A 10,328-nucleotide genomic window follows, 5' to 3' on the forward strand; every position below is an offset into this window, starting at 1 on the left:
TCATGTCCTGTCCGTCGTCTGTCCCGTCCTCACCTCGACAGACGAGGACAGCTGCTGATTAAAGAGAAGCACAAAAAAAAAGAGATTGCTGAACTTTCAAAGTGGAGGTAGAAAAGGGAGTTAAATTTAGGTTACCTTCTTCAGTATCATTTCCTACACCGCTGTGGAACTTGCTGTACTCCTTGCTTGGGAGAGGACAAACAAGACATGCCATCCTGGGCACCAGATGATAAATTTGTTTATAAGGCTTAATTGCCCCTTGGCATGAAAATGTGAAATGAGCTCAAGTAAAATGAGAAACCTTTTGTCAGGGCTAGTTGTGTTTTCTTTGGGGAGAGGTGGGTTAAAATGTCTTCCCATCACCTGTCTGAGGCTGGAGAAGCCCAATCTGGATCCTACTGAAATCAGCGGAATTGTTGCTGTTTCTTTAGTGAGACAGCTGTTATCCGGAGGGGCTGAGAGTTGAACCATGCTGTAAGAGTTGCTGAGAAAAATTGGGGTCGTGGTGGTAGGCAGAATAAAGTATGGGAGTATTCTGGATCTGTGAAAGCTTTACCCAGGTCTCTGGAGTCTGGAGGTACTTGGAGAAACCATGGTGGTTGCTCCTAGGGCTCCAGTGCTGTTCAGCAAGCAGCATCAAACTTTGCTTTCTCCTCAAAAATAGATTAAATGTCTATTTTTGCTTAGCGATGATTAAATCATCACTGAGGAGCTGTCGGCCCTTGCCAACGTTTTTCACAGATTCCCCTCCACTTGCAGCATGCAGTTGGGGAGGAGAGCCAGGTTCCGCGCAGGCAGCGCTGCCCAACAGCACGCAGGTCCCGTTTGCGGCAAGCTGCCTGGTGTTACCCAGCAGCTGTCTGAAGGTTCAGGGCTGCTTTTTTTTTTTTTTTTTTTTTTTTTTTTTTTTTTAGAACTGCCCGACCTGATGTCATTTCCCTCTTGCAAACACCCTGGCTGGTCTGCGTCTGAGATATGTCACGGAGAGTGGGAGGAGGAGGAGGGGGAGCCAGTGAGTGCGTGCAGTGTCCCAGGACCCTGTTTACTTTGCATTCCCAGCTGAGGAAGCCCTGGTTTAAATAGGATCGGAGGAGCAGGCTGCCCACAGCAGATGAGGAAATGGTCACTCTGGGGCTTTAAATTTCTGCCTTTCCATGCGCTGGTGCGGAGGATGAGCCTGCAGGATGCCTTTCCTCCTGGGTCTCAGACAGGTAACCGGCTTCGGTGCAGTGGGAGCTGCTCACTCAGGTGGAGGATGTGACTGATCGCTTTTATTTTTATTGCACCCTCCCCAAGGAAATTTTTTATGACTTTCCCAAAACGGAACTGTACAAACAGCACATCCTCACCCGTGGCGTTTGATCGGGGAGCACGGTAGCGTGAGAGCCTCTTTTTATTAGCAAGGAAAGAGCAAAACTGCAAGCCAGGGGAACAACGTCTGTTGTTGTTGTAGGCTTTGCAGCAGGGTGGTTCTTTGTGTTGAACTCCAGTGCGGTTTTTATTTGGTTGGGTTTTAGGGTACTTCCTACAGTCCTTAACATGGAATTGTGTTTAGATTGCTTAAAAACATGCCAAGCTTTGAACCGTTTTCTTTTGCGGGCAGTATTTTGAGTGTTAAACTGTGGGGTTTTTTTTTAAAGAAAAGACATGAGAGACATATATATCTCATCTCTGACAAAGGTCATGAAATGGAAAATGGCAACGTACTGTGACCCCCAGCTTGGTGACTTTTTAATTGTTCTGGGAGAGTTTGAGCTTGAACAAGAAACTCAGTATAATTTAATAGCTGGTAATGTCGAGTGGAATGAGAAACGGTAGCAACTGCCCAGCTGCTCCCCTCAGGAGGAGGTGCCAACTATTTGTTCCTAGGCTCAGGGAGAGCAAACCCTTTTTTTGGTCTTGGAGGCACGTCTGTAGGGGAATCTAACTGTAAACTCTTCCCAGCACTGCTGAGATCTGTAATCCACAATAAATAGATATTACATGATATCAGAGTGCTGCTTGCATTTTTTCATTTAGAATTACAAATTCAAGATCGGACCATAGCATGTTTTAAACTACCTACTTTCAGCTGTTTAGAAATGAAGGCAAAAGCACTTAAGCACACTGCTGAGTAAATAGTACTGTCTTTTTCCTTATCAGTTAAGTTTTTGGTGAAATGCAGCTCCCCCCTTCCCTCCCATCCTGCTGAACTGAAAACAGTTTTACGTAAGAAACTACCTCTAGTACAATGACCTTCTGTAATTGAATGCAATAGCTATAATAACAGTTCACTTGTTAGCACGCAGGGCAAAGAGACTTTCCCTAAAAACCTCAGAAGTCAACCAAGGAGGGGAATTTGGGCGTGAATTCTGAACGGCTTTAGGTAACTCTCAACTTGCAGTGAGACACAGGCTGGCTTGAATGTTGAGATTGCTTGAGTCTCATGGATGTGTTTTTCTCTAAAGTTCCTATTTCTAAATCAATCTTTTTGTTTTAGAGAGGTATTTGGGATGATTTGGGTGCCGCATAAGGTGTAAAACCAGAAGTTGGGTGTAATTTGGCTTCATTTGTTCAAACTGTGAAATCTTGTTAGCACAGTGGGCTGGATGATAGTTTTTTCTCTCCTTGTAACTTTTTGGTGTGGATACGGAGGCATTTACAGGAAGCAGAAAAAAAGGTGTTGCCTCTAGAACACAACAGCAAAGCTCTTGACTATTTTTATCCACTAATGAAGGATATAATGGGAAAGACCTGCTGGTGGAGCTGCTTGAACTTTTCTCAGTTCGAATAATTCTGAGTTTTAATAATTTTTAGACTTAAAAAAACCTGTGTTTGTCCTGCATGCATATAACATTCAGAAATTTCTTCTTCTACTTCTAAAAAAGCAGAAAAAAAGGGTTGTTAGTGAACAGTGCTATTTAAAAGTGTGTGAGGAATTCAGGAACATATCCTATTGTCTCTTGTGTTTGCACTCGGACTCTAAACACTTGATTTTCTGGGATGTCCTTTGTTGTTGCTCCCACTCAACACAAGGGGTGCTGATCCTGGGCTGCACCTCGAAGGCACAGGGCAGAGATGCCGAGTGGGGTTGCCCTCCCGTGAGCTGCGTGATGAGAACAAAATGGTTTCGGTGAAAGCCTTGGCTCCCCGGGACAGGCACCCCTTGCTCACTGCTGCACCGCACTAGCAGGTTCCCCTGGATCTGCCTTCACTTCTTTGGGACCCAGTGACATTGCAGCACAACAGATGGACTGCCAAACACATGGTAAAAATAGGGTGTTTGGTTTGGGTTGGTTTTTTTTTTGTTGTTGTTGTTGTTGTTGCAGTGGGGATGAGGTTTAAGTGCCTAAAAAGCTAGGTCAGCTCTGTCTGACATCAGTGCAATGTGAGTGTTTAAAGCTTCTGTCCCAGGAAACATAATTGTAGAGGATCTCGGCTTTCAGTTTTAAGTGAGCATTTCCTTTTAGGATTGCAGGTGGAAGCTTGAACGTGTTCATCTAGTTCACTTCATAAATGTAAAAGGAAAAAAAAGTCTGAAATGTTGTATTCCTAACCTTTTAAGTACTATTTTTAACTGCTCGAGGTTTTCAGTGTTGTCAACTGGTGGTTTAAAACGACAAAATACAAGACAGCCTCCTCAAAGTTGTAATTTCCTAGAAGCGTCTATCTTTAATGCGAAAGGGCTGGGACTACAGCTGGGAAGCTTCTAGCAAGGCGTGAAGGAAGTAAACACTTTCACGTGGTGCTTAAAACACGAATGTGCAGTTCTTAGAGTCTGAAAGTGAAACTTGTGATAAACAAAAATGAAACCTGCTCATATTGAAATATATCAAAGTGTCCATGATCTGTGAAAGGACAGGGTTCCTTTTAAGATTGTTGGACTATTTCTCCAAGATAAATGGATGCATCAGACCAATTTGTTCTTTGGATAAAGGTTAATAAAACCTCAGAGGTTCCACATCTGCTGGGGGTGAAGATGGGTCTGCTGTGGCTGATTAATCATGGTGATTTAAACATAATTTTCCTGATGCTGGCATTAGCGAAGCAATAAACATTGTGGATTAGCATTCCCATTTTGGAGATCTTCATTGTGCCTGGGACAGCTCAGAGGCACCATTCCTCCCCCACTTATTATACTTCAAGTATTTGGATGTTTGCACTTCGCACACTTTGTTTTGCTGAATGTGGAAAAAAAAATAATTGTGGTGGGTGTTCTATGAAGAAATGTCCAGACTTGATTTATTTCCTGGCCTCAGCTGTCTGTCGTAAGGCAGGCTTACAGGAATTTATCCCCTGTCATGCTGGCAGGGTTTGGCACCCGAAGTTCCAGTAACTCCCAGCAATCAAAGCTGGTTTCATCTTTACCAATCTTAAGTGCTTTTTTTAAATTGGACCCTCCAAAGGCACAGCACTTGCTTAGATGGTGTATTTTTGCTTTTATGTTCCAAAGGACTGACACGTGTAGTGTTTATGAAGATGGGAGATGACTGGGGGCTTCAGTGCATGTTCAGCCACGTTGGCATCGGTCCTGAGCTGCCCTGGTGATCCAGAGTTCCCCTGCGGTTTTCTGGTCTTTGCTGCAATCCCGCCTACTGTCCTTCTCTGAAAGGATCTAATGATAATTTAAGATGAATTTTGATTAGGAACTGGGGGGCAGTTGGCAAACCAGGAATTGTAGTAAACCCTATGGCAAGATTTATAATCCAGCCTAATATTTTCAGTAGCAATTTTAATTTACTACCATTTGACTATCTTATCTGAAAAAGATGCTTATTTTCTTTCGTAGCTTTGTGTTTGAATTCTCATGAGCTATTGCTGATGGGCTTGGCTAACCAAGACTAGTGATAGTCTGATATGTGAGTTTGAGTAAAAGCCATGTGGTAACTCATAGTGGGTATCAAGTACAGTTTTTCATTCCTCTTGGTTGTTTCTAGCATATTTAAGATAATGACAATCACTTCCATTCTGTTACTCTTGAGTTTTTAAAGAATATATATGGTTCAAATACTGATTGCAAGTTACTCAGAAAACATTTTAAATACATTTTTCTGAAGATTGCATCACTTGCTTAAATCCATCCTGCTTTGTTATGGGTGCGGCTGGGTACTGAAAGCAAGGGACTGCTGCCTGTGAGTAATGAGATTAGTGAAATAACTAGGTCAGGAATTTTTTTTTTAATTATTAAATAGATGCTTATTACCAAAGTCCCCTATGAGACCCGTGAAACCAGAAGGTCTGGAGTGGCCACAGGTTGAGCCTGAGTCCTGCTAAAACCAGTAGCATCTTGCCCTCCAGTGGATGCCAGTTTGGCAGTCTTCCTTCAGCCTGCTGCTGGGCTTTTCACTGTGTCCCACTGTTTGTACGCCTGTTATTCAGATCCTTACCCCTGTCATTCTGTTATTAATCCCCATCTCTTCCAGTTCAAATAGTAATTTGCTCTATAGTGCCTTAACAAATGCTGTACTGAATTTTGGAGAGAATAGAAAATTAGAGCAGGTCTAGAAAACTGGCTATTCTAGAAGAAAGGAATGGCATATAACCTGCTGTCAGTAAATGCAAGTCACATTTCAAAGTGTTTTTCAGGGTGTCTGCTGTATTACCAAGGTTAGGATGAATAGATACTCTGGCAGGTTGAATGACACAGAGGCCACATAAATGCAAGGTGCTCATATTTAGGGTAATGGAGGCCAGATTTATGTGGAAAGAGGAGACAGAGCAAAAAGCTAAAATGGTTATTAGATCTCCATGATATCAGCCACTGCTGGTTTTGGTTACCTGGTTAGTGCCAGCTAAGGAGTCATCTTTTGTAAGTGGTTCACTGCCAACTATGCACTTCTGAGCGTGGGATGTGGTGTGTGTTGCTGCAGTTGCACATATTAATTTTCAGCTTGGAAAATAGCCACAGTCTGGAATTTGCTCATCTCCATCTTTCTTCCTTTTGACATAGCAACAGTGTTCCCAGGTTAACTACCTACTTTGGAGAGTAAAAAAAGTGTCAAGTGTCTTGATCTTTTTATTGTAATGGTACTCCACTGTCAATCAGTTCTTATTTCCCTCCATTTCCTACACTGGCTTCAGATGCAATAAATCCTAACAGATTTACAGGTATTAAACCCAACCATTTAGTACTGAAAACTTTTACAAAAGTAGGATAAGGAGGTCTGATTTCATCCTTTCGTGCATAGTAGCGTATTTCAGGCAATGTGCAGACCTCCATGAATGCCTCCTGTCTTGATCATGCCCCGGATTTTGACCTTTGTCACATAGAACTCCAGTATAGGTCCAATACTAAACTGAAAGGTGGAGAAAATAATTGGCTTTTTTCCCTGTCACTGACATTAATGTTTGCTGTAGCTTCAGATGTGACAACATATGGCATTGCCTTGAGTTCTCTTATACCTACCACTGCTGGATATTTTAAGGATTATTTGTAAAAGCACTTGACAGCAAAAGTGTGCTACTGGCAGAGTTGCCAGCATGGTTGTGGGTTTATCACAAATGCCAAGCATCAACAAGAAAATAAGTTTTAAAAAAATCTTACTTTTATTCAAAGTTACTTTATAAAGTTTGACAAGTGAAAACTAATCCAGAACACTACTTCTAAAATACGAAGCGACTCTCCAAACACACCAAGATGAGGTCTTCCCAACTCAACCAATTTCATGAGAAAGAGCCTGCATCAGATTTAGCAAATGGCCTCTGTTGGACTGGATGAGGAGAGAACACAGACTCCAGGATTGCAGAGCCTTCTCCTGAGAGCTCCCAGCTTTGGAGTGTGCATCAGGGATCCACTGATTCCAGTTTCTCAGATCTGCATCAGCTTTTAGAATGGTAAGGAAGCAGTGATGCGCATGCAGCCTACAGTACTGCTGCTTTACAGGACAAAGCCAATCCTTTGAAATTAGCTGGAAGTCTCTTAGGGTTTGCAGGTGGGAGATAATGGATGACATGTTTAGGCTTTTTAGTTACAAAACAGGAATATTCTGCTCTAATGGAGTTGAATGTTCTTTGAGAACAGACCCATATAGATGCTGCTTAGTAATCCTGTCTGGGGGAGTCTACCATTAGCTGAACAAAGGCTTGTGGAGGAGGGTGTACTTGCCTGGGCAACAAGAAAACAAGACTGTCTTTTAACAGGGAAGCCTGCACTGGAATGTGATAGCCACTGGCTACTGATGAGGGAAGTGCTTTAGGAAAGAAACCTTACTCCTCCTTTTTTTTTTTTTTTTTTTTTTTTTAAGACTACCTAAAAAAAACCAAAACCCCCTCTGCAGTAGTTTGGTAGAATCTTCATGCTGCTAAGAATGATTAAAAATTATCATTACAAGCACTACTTGCAGTGGAAACTAGAAACAGAGGCAGGTCACTAAAATGTGAGTGCTCCAATTTTGTTTCTATGAGATTTTTTTTTCCCCCATATATAATTTTCTTGCCTATAAAACTGCTCTTTCAGTCCTGTGCCTTGTCCATGCCTGTTGGTGTGAAAGAGGAAATAGTGTGCCTTCATAGCACAAGGACTTGTGATACGTTTCCAGAAGACTTTTAGATTCTAGATAAATATATTGCTGGTATGTCTGAAGTAGTTACAGTTTGGCAGCATATGACACAATGAATGGGAAGAGGAATTAGGAATAATACAACACTGATAGTGTGAGAAGTGCAGGCTGGGATTTAATTAGAAATTGAAAGCTGATTGAAATGCTTGGTGGTAGGCAGAGGCTTCCTAACAAAAAATGTCCTGATCTTTGTCATGGCCTGTAGTGATGGCAGTGCATAACCTTTTCCTTGGCTTGCAAAACAGTGCAAGAACCTGTACGGTGGCTCAGCTTTACAAAGAAATGAGTCGTGACTTAAGTGGGGAGAGGAAAGAAGACTGAAACACTCGATCCAAGGGAGACACCTGTAACGTGTCACAAAAAACAATGCTCTCCTTGTAATGGAATCTTTGCCTAGTAGACTTTTTCTGAATATTTGTTGCCTTTATGTTTTATCTCTTTCCCTGTGCTGGGTTGAGTAACCTAGTGTTGGAGGTAGCCATGCTACGAAGCAGGGGTCAGGCCATGTGACCTGCTGGGATCCTTTCCAAACTAAACTATTCCTTGATTCTGTGAAACTGTTTGGAAGCAAGGGTGACAGTTCTGGGTCTGACACGTGGCACCAAGTCTGATGGCTCCATGTTCCCAGAAAGCCATTGGTGGCCAGGCTGGCAAAGGGCTGCAGAAAGACTCCAAGAGGAGCTGCTTGGACTTTGAGGAGCATGGCTAGTGGCCAGAACTGCAAGGACTTTAAAACCCAGGGCTTTCTGAACTGAGAGCTGAACGCCAACTGTGGGACTATTCAAAGGTACGCCTTTGAATACACATTAGCAAGAAAGATGATTTCTCTTGGTTAGTGTGTAAAGAAGCTCTGGACAGTAAGATTTAAACTCTACTTTAGATGGGAAATCAGGATGTTGCTTGAGACTTGATCTCCAAAAGCAAGTAGGAACAACCTGCAGAATACCAACCTCCCTGCTGAAGATCTTCTGTTCAACACGTACACCCTCATAGACCTGCTTGCCAGTTGGGCTAACGAGAAACAACCCTGCACATAAGCATATGGCCTTGTGGAAAGGTAATTTCAAATATAATAAGGTTATGAAGAGGGCGTCAGGAAGTTCAAATAGAAGTATAATGTGATGAAAGTCTTTGAAAACAGGACTACTCCAAGTGGGGAAAAATATAGTGATGTTGAAGCTGTTATATGTTGCTGCCAAACGACACTGATGTGTGTTCCTTACTGCTGCTCTTTGAAGCAGACAACACTGAATGGAACAAATTTTGGGGTAGTAAACACAGGTGATCAAAGACAGATCAGTGTTGGGATGCAGAGGAGTTCCTGAAATGGCCCTGTGGGACTATTTCACCAGCTCCATGTGATTCATTTACTGGTTCAATAGGTCACATTGATCCTTATGTGTCACAACTGTGGACCCCAGCTGGTCACTTTCTGGCTTGTGCATTATCAACAGGATTGCAATTTTGCAATGGGATCTTAATTTCTCAATTCTGTTGATGAGAGTGCCAAAATCTATGCTGTTTGTCAGTTATATTAACTCTGCAAGGCCAACAAAAATGAGGAAAAGTATAAATAAACTAGTAAGAACAAATAAGAGAATAGATGTGTCATGTTTCTAGTTCTTTTGCTGACTAAAATTACAATTTTCCGTATGAATAGCATGCCTAAAGCAGAAAATACTGTGCTAGCTCAATAGTGTCTCCTAAAAGTTGCTACAAGCTGCTGCAGTTGGAGATGGAAACACCACCTTACCCTACAGGAAAATGTTGTGTCTGTTGTTGGCACACAGTATCTCAAGACAAGAATATTAAATGTTTGCCTTTAGCTACCTGTAGTAAAGCAGTTGGACTGGTCTGTCCAGCAAAATGTTCTACTCTACCTGGAAAAAGAAGGCAGGTACCCCCCCAGCCTGTTGCCTCTGTGGATGACTTTTAAGGAGATGGCCCATTGGTGCTTTTTAGGGCTTGTGAAAATCATGATACCAGCCCTCACATGATCACAAACCCTTTCAAAAGTTTCTGGGACTTCTTAGGAGAAAAATGCAGTGTGGGATCTTTCTGTTGAACTATAGATGGTAGGAGGTTGTTCTGCTTTTAGAAATTATATTGCTGCTGTAGTGTGGGTGCTCGGGTGAGGGACCCACAGGCCCAGTGTTGGGGAGGCGCAGCTCTGACTGGGATGCTGCATGGTGGGGTAGTGCTGGTGCTCCCTCAGATACCCAAATAGACTGACTCTCCTTAAGAACTTAGGGCAGGACTCCTGCATTGAGACTGCTGACTTGAATCACTTGTTCGGTAAGCTGGTCCATCATTTGAAATGGACTTCGTATTTTGTGCATATGGTGACTCCATAGAGGCTGGTGGGAAGTGTGGCTGTGGTGCACTCACATAAAATAGAGGAACAGTGCAGTTCAGCAGGTGTTGGGATCCACTGATATACATTCCTGTAGCCTGCTGGCTGGGTTTTGTTGGGCTTTTCTGTTTGTTTTTTTTGTTTGTTTTTTGAAAGGTGGTACTTATAAATTGAATTCTTTCAACACATCTTTCTGTAGAAAACTCCCCACATTTTCTTTGCCTTATCATAAATTTTAAGTGAAAGAAAGTGAAAATTTTAGAGTTCAACGGGTTTGTTTGTAAACCAATGGTTTTTATTGAGATCTGTTTGTTTCTTAAGAAACTGTGTAGTGTCTTCTAACTTTCAGGTTGCCCTTGAGCCTATTAGAGGATGTACAAACGACAGCCTGTAAAATGCTTGCTTTCCTGTGTTTTGTACTCCCCCCCCCCCCCCCC

At 42.4% G+C, this 10,328-nt stretch overlaps 1 protein-coding gene across 2 annotated transcripts in view; it reads left to right on the plus strand.

The window, feature by feature from the left end:
* Positions 1-961: 961 nt before the first annotated feature.
* The window catches only part of WBP1L (WW domain binding protein 1 like), a 25,681-nt gene continuing 16,314 nt past the window's right edge, over positions 962-10,328 (plus strand). For both annotated transcript variants that reach the window (XM_026851589.1, XM_026851590.1), the window contains exon 1: positions 962-1,211. In XM_026851589.1, the coding sequence (XP_026707390.1) occupies positions 1,185-1,211 (27 nt within the window). In that variant the 5' untranslated portion in view covers positions 962-1,184. The remainder of the gene's footprint in view (positions 1,212-10,328) is intronic.

This window comes from Athene cunicularia (genome assembly GCF_003259725.1).
Source record: "Athene cunicularia isolate RWA chromosome 6 unlocalized genomic scaffold, athCun1 chr6_part1, whole genome shotgun sequence".
Taxonomy (NCBI): domain Eukaryota; kingdom Metazoa; phylum Chordata; class Aves; order Strigiformes; family Strigidae; genus Athene; species Athene cunicularia.